The sequence below is a fragment of the Humulus lupulus genome, chromosome 3, assembly GCF_963169125.1.
Source record: "Humulus lupulus chromosome 3, drHumLupu1.1, whole genome shotgun sequence".
NCBI lineage: Eukaryota > Viridiplantae > Streptophyta > Magnoliopsida > Rosales > Cannabaceae > Humulus > Humulus lupulus.
The window spans coordinates 158696830-158719961 of record NC_084795.1 but is presented as its reverse complement, the minus strand read 5'-3'; the positions used below and the strand labels follow the sequence as shown (position 1 = coordinate 158719961).

Sequence of the window (23132 nt, the reverse complement as noted above, 5' to 3'; positions counted from 1 at the left end):
AAAGAGGACAGATAGAGGAAAATAGTGAGATAGTTTTGGTGGCTGAAAAGCTTGGAGAATTCTCAAGTGTTTGTTATTCATCTACTTCTTTATGTTGTTCTTGAATTTAATTGTAATTAGCATGACAATTATGAACTAATTTTCTGTTTAGGGTTATTAGTTGAATCACTTGAATTCTTATTATGAACTAATGCAATTATCATTTCTTCTTCATCTTCTTTTCAATTCCTTACAATATGCGCTTATTGATTAATTATTGACTGGCCATCTATAGTCATTATCTGTATGTTTTTTAATCAAAATCTGAAAAGTGCGATTTGAATTTGCTTTGGTTGTTTTGGACACAATTCTAATTTGGAACGAGAGTATCTAGATTAATTGTGTAACTATCTTTTTGAGTTGTTGTGGTTATTGCAGTCTTTGTGATTAAATTTACTATAGAAATATAGAGAATTTTCACTTAGGTTGAGTTTATAATTCATAATATGATTATAAATTGCTCTTGTCAACTCATTAATTGAAATAGGAAGAAATAAGAAGAAATTGGTAATCTGTATTAGGGATTAGTAGTGAGGATAGTTGATGAGATTAAACGCCCTAATTACTCTCTCATTGTTTAAATTCAAGGTTTTGTTATTACTTATTGTTTTGTTGAGTTCTTGAGTATTGTCTTTGCAATTTATATTTCCTTATGCTTTGTTTACAAGAATCAAAGTTTAATTGACCAAATAGAACTAAAAGATTAATTGACTGGTAATTTGTGATTCAGTCCTTGAGGACGATACTTGGTTTTACCAAGATTATTACTGAATTGCGATACGTGCACTTGCGTAGCTATAATTTTTGCAACAAGATTTTGGCGCCGTTGCCGGGGACTGAAAACTATCAATATCAGTCTAATTAATTTTATTACTAATTTGGTCGTTTTTTTTCTTGTTTCTAATTTGTTTCAGCTGTGTTTCTTTGTCAATTTCATGTAGTTCTGTTATATGCGTAGCAGAAGAAGGGCAGGTAGTCTTGTTCCTATTAATCCTGAAATTGAGAAGGCTTGCAAACAAAACAGAAGAAACAAGAGATTGGCTCGTCAGACTGTAGAGATGACACAAAATGATGGGAATAATGAGGTTCCCAAGGTTATTCAAAATCAGGCTCAAAATCCTGCTGCAAGGAGACTAAAAGACTATGTACTACCCACTATAACGGGAGTACATAACTGTATAAGACCGTCGGCTATGGAGGCCAATAACTTTGAGATTAAGTCGGTGATCTTGCAAATGGTGCAGTCCACTGTTCAATTTGGTGGTCTGCCGTCTGAAGACTCCTATATACACTTGGCGAATTTCTTGGAGTTATGTGATACTGTCAAATACAATGGGGTCAGTGATGATGTTATAACATTGAGACTCTTCCCATTTTCTCCGCAGGAGAGAGCTAAGAGTTGGATTAATTTGCTTTAGACAAATTCTATTAATACATGGCAAGACCTTGCTCAAAAACTCTTGGCTAAGTTTTTCCCTCCCTCGAAGGCTGCTAAATTGAGGGGAGAAATTAATAACTTCTATCAGATGGATGGGGAGTCATTATATGATGCTTGGGAGCGTTTCAAGGAGCTATTGAGGAAATTTCCCCACCATGGTATAGAGAAGTGGATGCTGGTTCACAATTTTTACAACAGGTTGTGTGGTACCACAAGAACAATTATTGATGCTGCAACTGGTGGGGCATTCATGAGTAAGAGTGCCAACGAAGCATATGAACTGTTAGAGGGCATGGCCATAAATAATCATCAGTGGTCTGATGAGAGATCACCTAGGGTTAGAAAGGAAGCTGGGGTTCATGAACTTGATGCAATTACTTCTTTGGCAGCACAAGTGGCCTCGTTGACAAAACAATTGCAGCATAATACTTTATCTGCTAATGTGATTCAGATGGCAGCTAAGTGTGAAATGTGTGGTGGTTCTCACTCTTTTGATCAGTGTCCTGCTAGTAGTAATAATAACATTCCTATGGACCAAGATCTGGTTCAAGCTGTGGGAAATTTTTAGAGGCCATTCAACAATCCATTCTCCAACACTTACAATCCTGGGTGGAGAAATCATCCCAATTTTTCTTGGAGAAACAATCAAGGCCAGCAATCTCATTTTCAGGGTCAATTTCAACAGAATATGCCTCAGCAACCAATGAATCAAGCCTTTTCATCACAACAGCCTAGGCCACAGCAACCAATGAATCAAGCTTCACCAGACATGCCTAATGAATTACAAGCTGCATTATTGACTCTCACCAACACTCAAACTCAGTTCATGACAGAGATCAGATCTTCTATCATAAATCTTGAAACACAAGTGGGGCAGTTGGCTAATATGCTGAATAATAGACCACAAGGAAACTTTCCTAGCAACACTGAAGTTAATCCTAAGAAGCAAGTTCAGGCAATTACTCTGAGGAGTGGTAAAAAAACTGAGCAGTCTAGTGTACAACAATCAGTGGTTCAGAATGAAGGTTTGGGTGAAAAGTCTGATACAACAGAGAAAAGGGTCACTAAAAATCACAAGATTACAGAGAAAGTTCCTCCAGTTGTTGTTGGCCAACCAACCCGATTTCCATATCCTCTGAGGCTTAGAAAAACTACTCTTGATAAATGGTTTTCTATGTTTTTAGAGGTGTTCAAAAAGCTGCATATCAATATTCCTTTTGTTGAGGCTTTGGAGCAGAAGCCCAATTATGTAAAATTCATGAAAGAGATTCTGTCTAAGAAAAGAAAAATGGAAGACTATGAAACTGTGGCACTCACTGAAGAATGCAGTGCAATATTGCAAAGGAAGTTGCCCCAAAAGTTGAGAGATCTGGGGAGCTTTACTATACCTTGCACAATTGTAAAATTTGAATGTAAGCATGCATTGTGTGATCTGGGGGCGAGTATTAATCTAATGCCCTTATCCATGTTCTGAAGACTTGGTTTGGGTGAGGCAAGACCAACAACAGTTACTCTACAATTAGCAGATCGATCGGTGAAGCATTCATGGGGTATCATTGAAGATGTTCTTGTGAAGGTTGATAAGTTTATTTTTCCTGCTAATTTTGTCGTTCTTGACATGGAGGAGGGTACGAATGTGCCTATTACTCTTGGAAGACCATTTTTAGCCACGGGCCAAGCTCTTATTGATGTTCAATAGGGAGAGCTTAAACTCAGAGTTCAAGGAGATGAGGTGGGATTCAATGTCTTCAAGGCAATGACGTATCCGGTAGCTAGTGACAGTTGCTATACTATGGATGTGATAGATAAAACAATTTCAAAAATAAGGGTGAGTAGTGATGCTTTAGAGGCGGTGTTGATAGGTGGTGAGGTAGATGATGATGATGTTGAGATGAGAGAATATGTAAATTGGATAAACTCTTACCAACCGTACGGGAAGAAGTTTGAAGAGTTCGTAGAAGAACCAGAACGACCATTAACATCCATTCAGCAACCACCGCAGTTGGAATTAAAGGCACTTCCGGATCCCAAAGCATTAAACATTTGGGATCCCAAAGTACTGTTTATAAATATTTTCAACTCAAAAATATAAATAAAGTCGACTAAACGACAAAATTAGGTTTAATACAAACATCTCCCAAAAATACCCCTGGCTGTGGTAGCTAGGCAAGCCAAACATGTACACGTCGCTTCACACCCTTCGTACTCATGGTTGGTTGACTTTCCCCTTGCCCTTACCTGCACCATAGAGCACCCATGAGCCGAAGCCCAGCAAGAAAACCTCACACAAGCAAATAACATATGCATAACCATCATTCAACACATAACAAACTACCAATAGGCTAAACACAACGTCCATGACATCCCAGGCGCTTTACCAGGCCCTGGGTTCGCGGTCTACACCGTGAGGATATCCCAGGTATCCAATAGGGTCTCACCCTAGCAACTCGCACTCCGCGTGCTTAACGCTGCTCCCGGTCCCTTTCCGTACTCGGCCTTCGCCGTTCATTCACATATATATGCACACATAGCATAACTAAACAAATACTTAAACACATATAAAAATATTCAATGGGGGCTACGCCCTGCAATACAATCATATAGGGTCGGGCCCTGCAACACAAACTATAGGGCTTCCCCCTGCTTTACGATTACAACCGTTTTCTTACTTGTGTTTCAAGCTACCCGTGCACTGCGATCACGAGCACAGTCCGCTAACCCGAGCCTTGAAGAGAAATCCTAGTCACAACGCATGAATAAAACCAACTATCACGTCCTAACTCATTAAATAGTTTCGAGACTTAACTCTAACCTTCGAGACCATGGTTTCTACCAAACTGGGTAGTAGAAACCTTCCTGAGCCTTAACGTTAAAGTTCTCGAGCTAAAGACCCTCATTTTGCCAAAAATCCACTTTCGCATCGCGCCCCAAAGCAGAGGCAAAAATGCCTCACATCTGACAGCCTAGGGCCGCAGCGCCCAAACCTTACGCCGCAGCGCCTGGGAAATTCCTCGAAGCCCCACTAGCCTATAAACTCAAGCGGGCTGCAGTGATGAAGAACAGGGCCGCGACGCAAGCCCGAAATCCAGAATTCCCATGCAAATTTTACAAGCTAACTTCCTTGAAATCATTATAAACACACCCCAACAACATAATTGAGTCCCATAATCATCCTAATACACTTTAAGCAACACATAAACTTAGTGAAACCAACCAAAATTCTACTATAACTCAAATTCCACCATCTAAGTTCTAACCCCCCCAAACTCCAACAAAACTAGATAAATATTAAACAGCAAACCAGTTTTGGTTCTGACCTTACTGCTGATTTCGACTTGGCCAACTTCAAATCTCCTCCTAACTCAAATCCCTCAACCCACAAGCTTGCAAGTCACCAAATCTTCAAGTTTCCTCAATATTCAACACTTCGCAAACACCCAAGAGAGAGAGAAAGAGTTACACGTGGGAGAGAAAGAGAGTTCCTTCTGATTTATTCTAACCCCTCCTAAAAACACAGCTGCCTAACATAAGCCTATCCTTTAACCAAAATGACCAAAATAGCCCGTTAACTTATCCTTCATCCTTAAGTAACCCAAGGGCATTTCAATCATTTGCCATACCCCGTTAAGTCCCCGAGTAGTCTTATAAATCCCTATTAATCCCGACATATCCCAACCATTACTAAATTACTACCCGCTACTCAATAATTCCCGAACACATTATAATATTCCCAAAATACCCCTAAGCTCCTCCCAAGCCGGGTATTTGACCCCGTTGTGACTTTCTAACTAAACTGCTCCCTAGGATCGTCTCGGATCGTGCATATCAAATATATCACCACTCACACGTGGTAAAGATCACAATAATCACAAATATTACATTTATGCCCTCAATGGGCTAAAATTACAAACATGCCCCTAATAACCAGACGGGGCCCACATGCATATTTAATTCTCCTAAACATGCATTTTCTAATAACATACTCACCAAATTCACATATTTAATATAATAATCAATTATTGCCCTCCAAGCATGCTAATCAAGCCCCTAAGCCCTATTAGCGAATTCGAGACGCTACAACTAGCCCCTCCTTACAGAAATTTTATCCTCAAAATTACCTGAACATCTCGGGATACCGCTCCTACATATCTGATTCAAGTTCCCACGTTGCCTCCTCAACCTGGCTATTCCTCCACAGCACTTTCATCAAGGGGATGGTCTTGTTTCGCAAGACTTTATCCTTCCGGTTGAGAATTTGAACCGACTTCTCCTCATATGATAAATCCTGGTCTAGTTCCAAGTTCTCATAACTTAGTACATGCGTAGAATCTGATATGTACCTCTGGAGCATGGACACATGAAAAGCATCATGAACCCCTGATAAAGCTGGAGGCATTGCCAACCTGGAAGCTACCTCTCCAACTCGTTCCAAAATCTCAAAGGGGCCAACAAACCTAGGGCTCAGCTTGCCTCGAACACCAAACTGTTTCACTCCTCTCAAGGGTGAAACCCTAAGGAACACATGGTCACCGACTAGAAACTCTACGCTCTTGCATTTCAAGTCCGAGTAACTCTTCTGGAGAATCTGGGAGGCGAGCATTCGAGCTCTAATCTTTTCAATCGCCTCATTGGTCCCGATAGCCTTCTGTAGACTCTCCCAAAACTTGGAGGTGAAGGTGGGGTCTATGTCAGGTACTATCGACCTCGGACCCCCATGAAGTCGCACAATTTCCTTCACATACAACTCGGCATATTGCTCCATAGTATAGGTCATCCTGACAGGTGAAAAGTGGGCAGATTTGGTATACCTATCCACAATCACCTACACCGAGTCATGCTGTCCCACGGTCTTCGACAAACCAACCACGAAGTCCATGGTGATATCCTCCCACTTCCACTCTGGAATTCCTAGAGGCTATAATAACCCTGCTGGCCTCTGCTGTTCAGCCTTTACCTACTGACAAGTTAAACACTTGGCCACATAATCCACCGCATCCCTCTTCATTCCTGACCACCAATACAAGGCTCTCAAATCTTGGTACATTTTCGTCGTACCTGGGTGTAAAGAATAGGGAGTGGTATGCGATTCATCCAAGATCTCTCGCCGGATATCAGAATCCATCGGAAGACAGATTCGACCCTTGTACTTCAGTAACCCCATCTCCGAGATAGAAAAGTCCTTAGCCACTCCGACTAAGACATTCTCTCTGTGCCCTCTCAACTGGGAATCTTTCCCCTGCGCCTCCTTGATCCTCTCAAGAAGTGTACACTGAAGAGTGATGTTGGCTAACCGACCAACCACCAGCTCTATACCCGCTCTAGTCATCTCCTTAGCTAATCTATCAGATATCTGTTTGGAACTGAACAACTATCCTGGGCTCTTCCGACTCAATGCATCAGCCACTACATTAGCCTTCCCAGGATGGTATAGGATATCACAGTCGTAATCCTTTACCAATTCTAGCCACCGTCTCTGGTGCATATTCAGATCCTTCTGAGTAAAGAAGTATTTCAAGCTCTTATGGTCGGTGGATATCTCTCACTTCTCACCATACAGATAATGCCTCCAAACCTTAAGTACAAACACCACCGCTGCCAACTCTAGATCATGCATGGGATATCTCTGCTTATACTCCTTTAACTGTCTCGATGCATAGGCTATCACCTTTCTGGCTTGCATCAGCACACACCCTAAACCTTGTCTGGAAGCGTCACAATAAACCACAAATTTATCATTGTCTGTTGGCAGACTCAACACTGGCGCGGTGATCAGTCGTCGCTTCAGTTCTTTGAAACTGTTCTCACACCTGTCTGTCCATACATACTTAGTCTTCTTCCTTGTCAATTCAGTCAATGGTGTAGCTATCCTGGAGAACCCCTCAACAAACCGCCGATAATACCCTGCCAATCCCAAAAAACTCATAACTTCCCGAACACTGCTTGGTCTAGGCCAATCTCTTACTGCCTCAATCTTACTTGGGTCAACCAGAATCCCCTCCTTACTGACAATATGGCCCATAAATGTGACTTGCGGTAGCCAAAACTCGCACTTGATGAACTTAGCATATAACCTATACTGTCTCAACTGTTGCAATACCAAACGTAGATGCTGCTCATGCTCTATCTCTGACTGAGAGTATCGCCGATAAATACTATCACAAACTTGTCCAAGTAGTCCTTGAAAACCCTATTCATCATCTCCATAAAAGCTGTTGGGGCATTGGTTAATCCAAAGGACATAACCAGGAATTCATAGTTTCCATACCTCGTGTGGAAAGCGGTCTTTGGTATGTCCTCTTCTTTGATCCTTAACTGATGGTAACCTGACCGAAGATCAATCTTAGAAAACATTGTCTTTCCCTGTAACTGGTCAAACAAATCATCGATCCTTGGTAATGGGTACTTATTCTTAATGGTCAACTTGTTAAGCTCCCTGTAGTCAATACACATCCTAAGAGATCCATCCTTCTTCTTGACAAACAACACTAGAGCACCCCATGGTGAGAAACTCAGCCTGATGAACCCCAAATCCAGTAACTCCTGCAACTGAATCTTCAACTCCTTCAATTGTTCTGGAGCCATTTTGTAAGGTGTCCTAGATACTGGCTCCGCCCCTAGTGCCAACTCTATAACAAACTCAATCTCCCGCTGCTGCGGCAACCCTGGCAGGTCTGCTGAAAATAAGTCTGGAAACTCACATACCAATCTGGTCTCACCCAGTCCACCCGACACCACCCTAGAAGTATCGACAATATTCGCTAGGAATCCTATGCAACCTTCATGCATTAGGTCTCTAGCCTTCAGTGCAGAAATCATAGGTACCCACGGTCAACTAACTATTCCCACAAATACAAAGGGTACCTCCCCTTCTGGTTCAAAAGTCACCATCCTGCGCTTGCAGTCAATCGTCGCCCCATACTTCAATAACCAATCCATCCCTAGGATCATATCGAAGTCATCCATCACTAGCTCAATCAGATCAACAGACAACTCTCTACCATCTATCTCTACTGGCAATGCTCTAATCCATCTCCTAGAGACTACCAGTTCCCCAATCGGCAACAAAGTCTGAAAACCCCTAGCATACAAATCACTAGGTCTACATAGCTGATCTATCACTCTAGCAGACACAAATGAACGAGTAGCTCCCGAATCAATCAATGCAGTATAAGAAGAACCAGCACTAGAAATCTGACCTATCACAACTGAGGGGCTAGCCTCCGCCTCAGTCTGAGTCAAGGTAAACACTCTGGTAGGAGCGAGATTGTCGCCTTGCTTCGGCTCCTCTTTCCTGGCTTGTGGGCAGTACTTCTTCAAATGATTGGCACTCCCACAGATAAACTAGGCCCTAATCCTGCACTCCCCCTGAAGTCATCATCTGCACCGAGGACATACTAGAAAACTCCTCTAGTTGTCACCTCCACCCTGACAGCCGCCAAAATCACCCCGTGCCCTCTTATCCGAGCAAGAAGTAACAAATGAATCTAGGGCCTTTCTCTTCTGTTCACTGGGGCCACTGCCCCAACTAGATCCGATAAAAGGAGGCACTGTCCTCCAGGCATCGCGCCTAATAGTGCTCTCTCTCCATATCTAATCCTTGACCCCCTTAGCTGTAAGGGCCTTGTCCACTACCTAGGCATAAGTAGTAGTCTCTGGATCCAAAGTAATATTCACATCACGGGCGATCATAAAATTCAACCCCCGTACAAACCTATCCCTTCTTGTTGCATCGATCGGCACCAAATCCGGTGCAAACTTCGCCAGGTTGATGAACTCGTCAACCTTCGCAGCTCGGACTGCAACACTATAGTATTTCTCATTGAAGATGCTCCTGAACTCTTCCCAAGTCATAACTGCCACATTCCTCCTCTGAGTCACTACATCCCACCAGATGCGGGCATCTTCTCTGAACATGTAGTTGGCACAAGCTACCCTCTCATTCCCTATCACCCTCATAATATCCAGGATGGAGGAAATCATATTCATCCACTGCTCTGCCCGCAGTGGTTCTGGTCCACCCTCGAAGGTGGGAGGATGTTGCTTCCTGAACCTCTCATACAAAGGTTCCCACCTGTTCTCCATAACAGGCTGAACCAACACTAGCACCATAGCCTGCTGAATTGGCAACCCAGTGGCCTGAGGAGGGGCATGCTGCCTCAACTATCAAAGTTCTTCCTCAGGTCATTGCAGTATCGCTTCCATTTCGGCAAACATCTATTGCCAATTCTAAGGGGTAGGTGGAGGGTCTTGACCTTGGTTATCATCCTTGGCCCTACTGCCGCAGAGTCTAGATGATTGTCGAGGCATCTCAACAATATGCCTGCAATCAACGACGCCGCTCATCAAGCATGATAACAGCATCCAAAACCACCTCACCATTCACATCAGCCAACCAAAACAGCAATCCACATACACAAATATCATACAACACTCAAGGGGGCCATGCCCTAGCATCATGCAAATGTTAACTCATTCATCATGCTCTATATAAAATAAGTAGGCAAACAAGGCATTTAAACACATAATCAAACATGTAATTCAATCTTTACCAACCAACCCTAAGTCGAGCTTGTCACCGACAGTGAGCGTACGTGTTTGGTCAATCTCAGGGAACCATAAACCTTGGCTCGCTCTGATATCAAGTTGTAATGCCCTACTTCCTTAGAGCCGTTACTAAGTGAGTTTTAAACGTGCAATTAACTCGCTAATCGAGGTTTTAGGTTAAAAGTGTAGCTAAGCCGTAACAAAAGTCACATAATTTGAAAATGTAGTCATTCATTGAAAATTATAAAGCATTAAACATTTGGGATCCCAAAGTACTGTTTAGAATTATTTTCAACTCAAAAATATAATTAAAGTCGACTAAACGACAAAATTAGGTTTAATACAATCATCTCCCAAAAATACCCCTGGCCCTGGCAGCCAGGCAGGCCAAACATGTACGCGTCGCTTCACACTCTCCGTACTCATGGTTGGTCGACTTTCCCCTTGCCCTTACCTGCACCATAGAGCACCCGTGAGCCGAAGCCCAGCAAGAAAACCTCACACAAGCAAATAACATATGCATAACCATCATTAAACACATAACAAACCGCCAACAGGCTAAACACGTAACTCCCATGCCGTCCCAAGCGCTTTACCAGGCCCTGGGTTCCCGGTCGACACCGTTAGGATATCCCAGGTATCCAATAGGGTCTCACCCTGAAAATCGCACTCCGCGTGATTAATGTTGCTCCCGGCCCCTTGCCGTTCTCGGCCTTCACCGTTCCCAGCTCTTGCCATTCATTCACATATATGCACACATAGCATAACTAAACAAATACTTAAACACGTATAAACATATTCAATGGGGCTACGCCCTACAATACAATCATATAGGGTCGGGCCCTGCAACTCAAACTATAGGGCCTCACCCTGCTCTATAGTTACAAAAAATTTCTTACCTGTGTCCCAAGCTACCCGAGCACCGCGATCACGACCACTGTCCTCTAACCTGAGCCTTGAAGAGAAATCCTAGTCACAACGCATGAATAAAACAAACTATCAAGTTCTAACTCATTAAATAGTTTCGAAACTTAACTCTAACCTCCAGGACCTTGGTTTCTACCAAACTAGATAGTAGAAACCTTCCCGAGCCTTAACGTTCAAGTTCCTAAGCTAAAAACCCTCATTTTTCCAAAAATCCACTTTTGGGCTGCGACCCAGCCTCCCTTAAGCGTCGCGGCGCGCCCCAAAGCAGAGGCAAAAATTCCTTACATCTGACAGCCTAGGGCCGTGACGCCCAAACCTTACGCCGTGGCGCCTGGGAAATTCCTCGAAGCCCTACTAGCCTATAAACTCAAGCGGGCCGCGGTGCTGAAGAACAGGGCCGCGGCGTGAGCCCGAAACCCAGAATTCCCATGCAAATTTTACAAGCTAACTTCCTTGAAATCATTATAAACACACCTCAACAACATAATTGAGTCCCATAATCATCCTAATACACTTTAAGCAGCACATAAACTTAGAGAAACCAACCAAAATCCTATTATAACTCAAATTCCATCATCTAAGTTCTAACCCCCCCAAACTCCAACAAAACCAAATAAATATTAAACAACAAACCAGTTTTGATTCTTACCTTGCTCATGATTTTGACGTGGCCAACTTCAAATCTCCTCCTAACTCTAATCCCTCAACCCACAAGCTTGCAAGTCACCAAATCTTTAGCCCAAATCTTCAAGTTTCCTCAATATTCAACACTTCACAAACACCCAAGAGAGAGAGAGAGAGTTACACGTGGGAGAGAAAGAGAGTTCCTTCTGATTTATTCTAACCCCTCCTAAAACGCAGCTGCCTAACATAAGCCTATCCTTTAACCAAAATGACCAAAATAGCCCTTTAACTTATCCTTCATCCTTAAGTAACCCAAGTGCATTTCTATCATTTGCCATACCTCGTTAAGTCCCTGAGTAGTCTTATAAATCCCTATTAATCTCGACATACCCCAACCATTACTAAATTACTACCCGTTACTCAATAATTCCCGAACACATTATAATATTCCCAAAATACCCCTAAGCTCCTCCCGAGCCGGGTATTTGACCCCGTTGTGACTTTCTTACTAAACTGCTCCCTAGGACCGTCTCAGATCGTGCATCTCAAATATATCACCACTCACACGTGGTAAAGATCACAATAATCACAAATAATACATTTATGCCCTCAACGAGCTAAAATTACAAAGATGCCCCTAATAACTAGGCGAGGCCCACATGCATATTTAATTCACCTAAACATGCATTTTCTAGACACATATTCACCAAATTCACATATTTAATATAATAATCAATTATTGCCCTCCAGGCACGCTAATCAAGGCCCTAAGCCCTATTAGCGAATTCGGGACACTACACATACTTGGGGGAGAAGGATACTTTACCTGTAATTATTTCAGCTGACCTCTCAAAAACTGAATTGGAAAAATTGTTGAGCATTTTACTGGATCATAAATTGGCCATTGGGTGGAGATTGGCGGATATTAGAGGAATAAGTCCTTCAATAGTAATGCATAAAAATTTATTGGAGGAAGATAGCAAGCTATCTATAGAGGCTCAGTGAAGACTTAATCCGGTGATGAAGGAGGTTGTACTTGAGCAGATCCTTAAATGTCTAGACGTCGGGGTGATCTACCCAATTTCTGATAGTGCATGGGTGAGCCCAATGCAAGTGGTACCGAAGAAGGGTGGTATGACCGTGGAAAAAAATGAAAACAATGAACTCATTCCAACGAGAACTGTGATAGAGTGGCAGATTTGTATTGATTACTGCAAGATAAACAAGGCTACAAGGAAAGATCATTTCCCTTTACCTTTCCTTGATCAAATGCTTGGCAGATTAGCAGGCCACAGCTACTACTGTTTCTTGGATGGGTATTTAGGGCACCATCAGATTGTTATTGCACCAGAGGACCAAGAGAAAACAACATTCACATGTACCTATGGCACATTTGCTTTCAGGAGACTGCCATTCGGACTATGTAATGCTCCAGCAACATTTCAACAGTGTATGATGGCTATCTTTTCAGATATGGTGGAAAAAAGCATTGAGATTTTCATGGATGTTTTTTCTGTCTTTGGCTCATCGTTTGACATTTGTTTGGGTAACTTGGAAAATGTGTTTAATCATTGTGAAAAAGCAAATCTGGTGTTAAATTGGGAAAATGGCATTTTATGGTAAAAGAATGAATTGTTCTGGGACACAAGATCTCTAGAGATGGTATTTGTAATGCCCTGGTTACCCCAGGACAGTTACAGTGAACGTTGAACCGTGAATTTAACTCGCTAACCGAGTTCTTTGGTTAAAAACGTGCTTCTAGGTATTATTAATAGGTTGAGGTGGAAAACCAATCAAAGGGAAAGGATATATTTTATTGAAAACATAAACTGTTCATGGGCCCATCAAAACATTTACAAGTTATTTACAACTCAAAATGGTCATTATAGTTTAAATTCACAACCCGCTGACCTAAGCGGAAAAAATAGGGTAAACCCCCTAGTTCCTCTGAGAACTCCTTGGCTGTGGTGGTCAAGCGGCCGCATATGTACACATCACCACCTAAGCTCTCCACTTAAGGCTGGGTGAGCTTTTCTATCCCTTTACCTGCACCACATAGCACCCATGGGCCAAAGCCCAGCAAGAAAACACAATATTGCATGAATATAATATCAACAATGATCATAATAATCATTCAGGACTTTCAGTCCAAAATAGAGGTGTGACAATTGGAAAAGTCACTAAAGTGGGTTCCGTTCCCATTAGCCATGTGACGATAGGGTCACCTGGGCTTTACAAATAAGTGATCCTTTCACTAGCTTATCAAGATAGGTGCTCGATGAACTAGTCACCAATATAACCTACCGCATGACCATAGAGTCACAACCATGGGATTCAGCTCCCTAGCCACGTGACAAGCAGTCACCTAGGCCTTTGGCCCTGGCTCTGAGTAACTAGTCCTAGACTAGCCAAGCGCTTATAATTTTCATCGACCTTAGGGTCGGTCCAGCATTAATGCTCCTAGAGTCATTCAACGATGTTATTGATTAGATCTAATCTTTTATTGGCCCTGCATTCATGACGCTTATGGCGTTTCTGACTCTCAGGTCAATAATACACGACCAATGCCGACCCTGACTAGTCAGTGCCATACACAAGTAAGCAAGCTTTGCTAAGCATTTAATATGAAATCAATGTCCACCTTTAGCAACCAACATGCCTCTACAATAACCCTGCATGTCACATATAGGGTGCAGTTTTCTTACCTCTGATTCGAGAGAGAATGAATAAAAGAACGACCCTTGAAAATGATCAACCCTTAAGTCCTTTAGCGACCACCTAGTCATACCCAAATATGGGATACCATCAATAAAATGAATAACAAAGGTTCCCGAACCAAGATCTAGCCTTTGGGACATCGAATCCCACTAATCCGGGTAGTAGGAACGATCCCGAGCCCTAAAACTGAGTTCCCATGATCAAAACACCCAATCGGCCTCAAAACCACTCATGAGTTGCGGCCCTAGAACCTTGAGCCACAGCCCCCAGCCACACTAGGAGCAAGCACTGCGGCGCCCACTACTCAGTGTCGCGGCGCCTAGCACATACAAAACCTTACCTCCTGCTTCTTCGAGCTTGGGCCGCAATGCCCAAGAACAGGGTCGTGCGCCACCACCCGAGAACCTGCCATAACCTCATTTTTCTCCATTTTAAACCTCCAAAAACATACCTAAACATCTCCAAATCCAAAAATCAAAGTTCCCAAACTTCCCAGTGATCCAAAATCATCAAATCCTGAAGCTTAAACGAACCAAAAAATCATCGATACACAAAATCTAATTCAAAGCTTAGAAACTCTAAAATCTCAAAACTTAAAGCTTAGATTACCTTTGATTGGGTTGTTTCTCGTTAATTCCTTCGGTCAATAAGCTTCTAATCTTTCCTAGGATCGCTATGCCTCGATCCTCGCTTGATTCCGACTCCTAGAACTCAAGATTTCTTTGAAATTGCAAAGAACGGTAAAAAGACTAACGGGAAGAGAGAGAATGGTGTTTTAACGTACGGTTTCTTTTTAGTGTACTACTTCAGGCTTAAGTAACCTCAAATAAAACCTAATGCTCGGGGTCCCAAAAACACCCCCGGGGACAAAATAGTCAAAACTTCCAGAATTTCCTCCTGATCTCAATAACTCCCAATTTATCATCAAATAACCATTCTCATTTCCCAATATCCCAATAATTGACCCCATTATGACAAAACCGCTAATTTTTAATATAAGACCGTCTCATGCCGAATAGCTAAAATATATCCCCATAATAATGGGATCTCATTCATAACTCACAATATGCACCAAAATACACAAATATGCCCTCAACAGGCCAAATTATCAAAATGCTCTAATAATCAAATGTGGACCCGCATGCCTGCATTTAACATCATATTATAATATAATTCACATAAACATGCATATAATCATTTAATGGCATAATTAAACAATTATGGCTCTCCCGGCCTACTAATCCAGCCATTAAACTGCATTAGGAATTTCGGGGCATTACAACTATCCTCTCCTTACAAAAATTTCGTCCTCGAAATTTACCTGAACAGCTCAGGATACTGACTCTGCATATCTAACTCCAGCTCCCAGGTCACTTCCTCTACCTTGCTGTTCCTCCACAAAACCTTATCCAAAGGTATTGTCTTATTCCTGAGGACCTTGTCCTTTCTGTCAAGTATCTAGACCGACTGCTCTTCAAAGGAGAGATCTTCCTCAAGCTCCAGATCTTCATAGCTCAAAACATGATTCACATAAGATACATACTTCCCAAGAGCTGAAACATGAAACACATTATGCACCACTGACAATGTCGAAGGTAAGGCCAACCTGTAAGCCACCTGACCAATCCTCTCCAGGATCTCAAATGGACCTACAAACCTAGGGCTCAGCTTGCCCTTCTTCCCAAACCTCCTCACCCCTTTCCATGGAAAGACTCTAAGGAAGACATAGTCTCCCACTTGGAACTCTACGTTCCTACGCTTGGGATCTGCATAGCTCTTCTGTCTACTCTGAGAAGTGAGCATCCGAGCTCTAATCTTCTCAATGGCCTCACTGGTCCTCTGAACTGCCTCAGGACCTAAGTATCTCCTTTCACCTGTCTCATCCCAATGAATGGGAGATCTGCACTTCCTACCATACAACATCTCATAAGGTGCAACCCCAATGGTAGACTGATAACTGTTGTTGTAGGAAAACTCTATCAAAGGTAGATACTTACTCCAAGATCCACCAAAGTCCAGCACACATGCCCGCAGCATGTCTTCCTATATTTGGATCGTCCTCTCAGATTGCCCATCTGTCTGAGGATGATAAGCAGTACTAAACTTCAACTGTGTTCCCATGGCTTTCTATAAACTTCCCCATAACTTAGAAGTAAAAGTGGGGTCCCGATCTGACACGATCAACTTTGGTGCTCCATGGAGGCACACGATCTCTTTCACATAGAGATCTGCATACTGATCAACTGTATATGTAGTCCTCACTGGAAATAAGTGAGCTTACTTGGTGTAGTGATCCACTATCACCCAAATAGAATCATGCTGACCAACAGTCCTGGGTAATCCCACCATGAAATCCATCGTGATGTCCTCCCATTTCCACTCTGGGATATCCAGAGGCTGCAATAACCCTGTCGGCCTCTGATGCTCAGCCTTTACCTGTTGACATGTCAAGCACTTAGCCACATATTCCACTACATCCCTCTTCATCCCCAGCCACCAATACAACGATCTCACATCTTGATACATCTTCGTGGTGCCTGGATGCAAAGAGTAAGGTGTAGTATGAGATTCATCCAGAATCTCTCGTCTCAAAGCAATGTCTAACGGAACACATATCCGCCCCTTGTACCTCAACAAGCCAAAATCAAACACTGAATAATCTCTGGATGCTCCAGCCAAAACATCCTCTCTGATCTTGATCACCTGTGGATCACTCAACTGACCCTCTTTGATTCTCTCCAATAGTGTAGACTGTAGCAAAATATTGGCCAACTGGCCCACCAGCAACTCTATCCCAGCTCTGGTCATGTCATCTGCTAACTCTCTGGCTATCAGCCTCGCACCATAAATCTGTCCTGGACCCTTCCGGCTTAAATCATCAACTACCATGTTGGCCTTTCCTGAATGATAGAAAATCTCACAATCATAATCTTTTACTATCTCCAGCCAACACCTTTGTCTCATATTAAGATCTTTTTGGGTGAATAAATATTTCAGGCTCTTGTGATCTGTGTAGATTTCACACTTCTCTCCATAAAGATAATGCCTCCATATCTTTAAAGCAAACACCACAGCCGCCAACTCTAAATCATGGGTGGGATATATCTTTTCATACTCCTTCAACTGACGTGAAGCATAATCAATTACCTTCTCTGACTCCATCAAAACACAGCCCAAACCCTGATGAGAAGCATCGCAGTAAATCACAAACTTCTCCTGATCTGTTGGAAGACTCAGAATCGGAGCTGTAATCAATCTCTGCATTAGTTCCTGGAAGCTGTTCTCACATTTATCTGACCACACAAATTTCTGGCTCTTGTGTGTCAGCTCAGTCAACAAAGTAGCAATCTTTGAGAACCCTTCCACGAAACGTCTATAATAACCTGCCAATCCAAGGAAACTTCTAACCTCAGAAGCATTCTTTGGCCTTGGCCAATCTCTGACTGCCTTAATCTTCGTTATATCTACCTTAATCCCCTCCTTACTGACAATGTGCCCAAGAAAGGATACATGAGATAACCAGAACTCACATTTCTTGAACTTTGTAAACAATCTGTGTTCCCTCAGTCTCTGTAAAACCAACCTAGAATGTTGCTCATGCTCTGACTCAGACTGAGAATATACCAGAATATCATCTATCATTTGCAAAGGATACTTATTCTTGATTGTTAGCTTATTCAGTTCTCTGTAATCAATGCACATCCTCAGAGAACCATCTTTCTTTTTCACAAACAGAATTGGCGCACACCCCAAGGTGAGAAACTAGGTCTGATAAAACCCAAATCTAGCAGCTCTTGCAACTGTACTTTCAATTCTTTCAATTCAGCTGGGGCCATTCTGTAAGGTGCTCTAGACACTAGCTCCGTCCCTGGTGCCAATTCTTTCACGAACTCTATCTCTCTGTGGGGTGGCAACCCTGGCAAATCTTCTGGAAACACATCCAGGAATTCACAAACAAATCTAGTATCTTCTGGTCTCACTGGCACGACCTGAGTGGTGTCAACCACACTAGCCAAGAATCCAATGCAACCTCCTTGCAATAGATCCCTAGCCCTCAAAACAGAAATCATAGGTATGCAAGGTCCCTGCACAGTACCAACAAACACAAAAGGATCCTCACCTTCAGGCTCAAAGGTGACCATTTTCCTTCTGCAATCAATGGTTGCCCCATACTTTACTAACCAATCCATACCCAATATCATGTCAAAGTCAGTCATAACCAATTCTATCAAATCCACTGACAACTCTCTGCCCTCCACTGTCACTGGCAAAGATCTGACCCATCTCCTGGATACCACTATTTCCCCAGTGGGTAACAAAGTTCCAAACCCCACAGCATAAAAATCACAGGGTCTACACAATCTATCAATAATACTACTAGCAACAAAAGAATGTGTAGCACCAGAATCAATCAAAACATTATAATGGGTTCCAGCACTAAGAATCTGACCTGTAACAACTAAGGGAGAAGCCTCAGCTTCTGCTTGTGTCAATGCGAACACTCGAGCTGGGGCCGAGCTGTCCGCTTTCTTGGGTTCTTCTTTTCTAACCTTAGGGCAATCCTTTCTAAGATGACCCACTGCTCCACATGAGAAGCAGGCCCTTGCCCTACACTCTCCCAAATGATGCCTCTTGCATCTAGGGCATTCAGGATAAGACTTCTAGGCTTCATTGCCACCTGGACGACCCATTGAAACACCACGGGGTCACCTATCAGGGCCTGGAACTGGGAAGGTGTCAATAACCTTCCTCTTCTGATCATTGGGGCCTCCACCCCTACTTGAACCCATAAATGGAGGACTTGTCCTCCTGAACTCCTTTCTGGCTGCACTATCCCGCTAGATCTTTTTCTCTGCACTCTCAGCTGTGAGTGCCTTCTCAACCACCTGTTCATAGGTAGTAACCCCAGCCATAGTGGTAATATGAACATCACGAGCTAATCTGGGCTGTATCCCCTAGAAAAATCTCTCCCTCCTGGTCCCATCAGTGGACACCAGCTCCATGGAAAATTTTTCCAAACGATCAAACTTCAGGGCATACTCAGTCATTGACAAACCTCCCTGAAGTAACTTGATGAACTCAGCCTTTGCCGCCTTGATGGCATCATTATAATATTTCTCGTTGAACAAAGTCTGAAACTCTTCCCAACTCAGGGCATTAACGTTTCTGGTATGGGTAATAACCTCCCACCAAATTCGGGCATCCTCACAAGCCACCCTTTCATTACCAATCACCCTCATGAAGTCCAGGATGGTGGTAATCATACTCATCCACTGCTCTGCCTTGTCAGGATCTGCAGTGCCTTCAAAAACTATAGGTTGCTACTTCCTGAACCTTTCATAGAGAGGCTCCCATTTATTACCAACCTCAGGCAGCTGCTCAACTGCTGGCACCGACACAGGAGGTGCCTCTGATACACTGGCCACTGCATGTGCTTGCTGTTGTCTCAGGAGATAGATTTCTTCTCCCTGTCTCAACACTATAGCCTGCAGATCACTAATTATCTGCTGCCAGTTTGCAGGAGGTGGCTGTGGAATCTTTCCCTGGTCATTCTCTTGACCCTGATTATTATTACTTATGCCTTAATCACTCTGGCCAGCTAAAATATCTGACTGTCCTGGATTCATTCTTATTAGCTTATACCTTGCTGAAATAGTAGTTAATACGGCCAGTCAGGTAGTGATAACTAAACCTCTTGCCGCCTTACGGTCCAAGAACAAGCAGACATTTACCATATTCCACAGTCATACAAATATACAAATAGATACATGATTATAGCATTTAGCACTTAACATGTATCACATAACAATCCACAATCAACAATACTAATAAGTATGTTCCAGCAATTTCAGTACTATTTAGCACACAGTTGCAGAGGATGCAATATTCAGGGCATAGGTTTAACATGGTGTCTCATGTGTACATGTAAAGCATATATACTATATTTAAGCAGTTATACATATAGCTACATAAATAGTTACCAAACCATGAGTCGAGCTTGACTACAGTGATGAGTGTACATGCCCAGCCAGTCTACAGGAACCCTAACCTTGGCACGCTCTGATACCAAGTTGTAACGCCCCGGTTACCCCTAGACAATTACGGTGAATGTTGAACCGTGAATTTAACTCACTAACCGAGTTCTTTGGTTAAAAAAAATGCTTCTAGGTGTTATTAATAGGTTAAGGTGGAAAACCAATCAAAAGGGAAGGATATATTTTATTGAAAACATAAAATTGTTCATGGGCCCATCAAAACATTTACAAGTTATTTACAACTCAAAATGGTCATTACAGTTTAAATTCACAACCCGCTGACCTAAGTGGAAAAAATAAGGTAAACCCCCTAGTTCCTCTGAGAACTCCTTGGCTGTGGTGGTCAAGCGGCCGCATATGTACACATCACCACCTAAGCTCTCCACTCAAGGCTGGGTGAGCTTTTCTTTCCCTTTACCTGCACCACATAGCACCCATGGGCCAAAGCCCAGCAAGAAAACACAATATTGCATGAATATAATATCAACAATGATCAAAATAATCATTCAGGACTTTCAGCCCAAAATAGAGGTGTGACAATTGGAAAAGTCACTAAAGTGGGTTCCGTTCCCATTAGCCATGTGACGATAGGGTCACCTGGGCTTTACATATAAGTGATCATTTCACTAGCTTATCAAGATAGGTGCTCGATGAACTAGTCACCAATATAACCTACCGCATGACCATAGAGTCACAACCATGGGATTCCGCTCCCTAGCCACGTGACAAGCAGTCACCTAGGCCTTTGGCCCTGGCTCTGAGTAACTAGTCCTAGAATAGCCAAGCGCTTATAATTTTCATCGACCTTAGGGTCGGTCCAGCATTAATGCTCCTAGAGTCATTCAATGATGTTATCAATTAGATCTAATCTTTTATCAGCCCTGCATTCATGACGCTTATGCCGTTTCTGACTCTCAGGTCAATTATACACGACCAATGTCGACCCTGACTAGTCAGTGCCATACACAAGTAAGAAAGCTTTGTTAAGCATTTAATATGCAATCAATGTCCACATTTAACAACCAACATGCCTCTACAATAACCCTGTATGTCACATATAGGGTGCAGTTTTCTTACCTCTAATTCGAGCGAGAATGAACAAAAGAGCGACCCCTGAGAATGATCAACCCTTAAGTCCTTTAGCGGCCACATAGTCATAACCAAATATGGGATACCATCAATAAAATGAATAACAAAGATTCCCGAACCAAGATCTAGCCTCCGGGACATCGAATCCCACTAATCCGGGTAGTAGGAACGATCCCGAGGCCTAAAACTGAGTTCCCATGATCAAAACACCCAATCGGCCTCAAAACCACTCATGAGCCACGGCCCTAGAACCTTGAGCCGCGGCCCCCAGCCACACCAGGAGCAAGCACTGCGGTGCCCACTACTCAGTGCCTCGGTGCCCAGCACATACAAAACCTTACCTCCTGCTTCTTCGAGCTTGGGCCGCGGTGCCCAAGAACAGGGCCGTGGCCCCCACCCGAGAACCTGCCATAACCTCAATTTTCTCCATTTTAAACCTTCCAAAAACATACATAAACATCTCCAAATCCAAAAATCAAAGTTCCCAAACTTCCCAATGATCCAAAATCATCAAATCCCGAAGCTCAAACGAACCAAAATCTCATCGATACACAAAATCCAATTCAAAGCTTAGAAACTCTAAAAACTCAAAACTTAAAGCTTAGATTACCTTTGATTGGGTTGTTTCTCATTAATTCCTTTGGTCAAGAAGCTTCTAATCTTTCCTAGGATCGCTATGCCTCGATCCTAGCTTGATTCCGACTCCTAGAACTCAAGATTTCTTCAAAATTTCCATGAACGGTAAAAAGACTAACGGGAAGAGAGAGAAGGGTGTTTTAACGTACGACTTCTTTCAGGCGAACTACTTCAGGCTTAAGTAACCTCAAATAAAACCTAATGCTCGGGGTCCCAAAAACACCTTCAGGGACAAAATAGTCAAAACTTCCAGAATTTCCTCCTGATCTCAATAACTCCCAATTTATCATCAAATAACCATTCTCATTACCCAATATCCCAATAATTGACCCCGTTATGACAAAACTGCTAATTTGTAATATAAGACCATCTCATGCTGACTAGCTCGAATATATCCCTATAATAATGGGATCTCATCCATAACTCACAATATGCACCAAAATACACAAATATGCCCTCAATGGGCCAAATTATCAAAATGCTCTAATAATCAAATGTGGACCCACATGCATGCATTTAACATCATATTATAATATAATTTACATAAACATGCATATAATCATTTAATGGCATAATTAAACAATTATGGCCCTCCTGGCCTACTAATCCAGCCATTAAACTGCATTAGGAATTTTGGGGCATTACAGTATTGAGGTGGATAAAGCAAAAATTGCAAAAATTGAGAAATTACCACCTCCGGTGTCAGTGAAAGGTGTAAGAAGTTTCCTTGGCCACACGGGGTTTTATAAACGATTCATCAAAGATTTTTCTAAAGTGTCTAAGCCTCTCTCTTCACTGTTGATGAATGGTGTGGTTTTTGATTTCAATGAGGAGTGCCTTCATGCTTTCAAGGTACTCAAGGAGAAGCTAATATCTGCACCTATAGTTGTGGCTCCAAACTGGGACTTACCGTTTGAATTGATGTGTGATACTAGTGACTATGCTATGGGTGCAGTTTTGGGGCAGCGTATTGATAAGGAATTTCTCTCCATTTACTATGCTATTAGAACTCTCAATGATGCACAGTTGAATTACGCCACAATAGAAAAAGAGTTGCTAGCTATAGTATTTGCTTTTGACAA

General features: G+C 42.5%; 1 protein-coding gene and 1 non-coding gene across 2 annotated transcripts; one reads left to right on the top strand and one right to left on the bottom strand.

Moving 5' to 3' along the window:
* Positions 1 to 1532: 1532 nt before the first annotated feature.
* Positions 1533 to 1639, bottom strand: LOC133827972 (small nucleolar RNA R71). The gene has a single exon (XR_009890618.1). It is a non-coding gene; the product is annotated as a small nucleolar RNA R71 (small nucleolar RNA).
* Positions 1640 to 2165: 526 nt separating this feature from the next.
* Positions 2166 to 3176, top strand: LOC133825171 (uncharacterized). Its single transcript, XM_062258153.1, has 2 exons — positions 2166 to 2889; positions 3004 to 3176. The coding sequence occupies exons 1-2, from the start codon at positions 2166 to 2168 to the stop codon at positions 3174 to 3176; spliced, it is 897 nt and encodes a 298-aa protein (XP_062114137.1).
* Positions 3177 to 23132: the final 19956 nt, after the last annotated feature.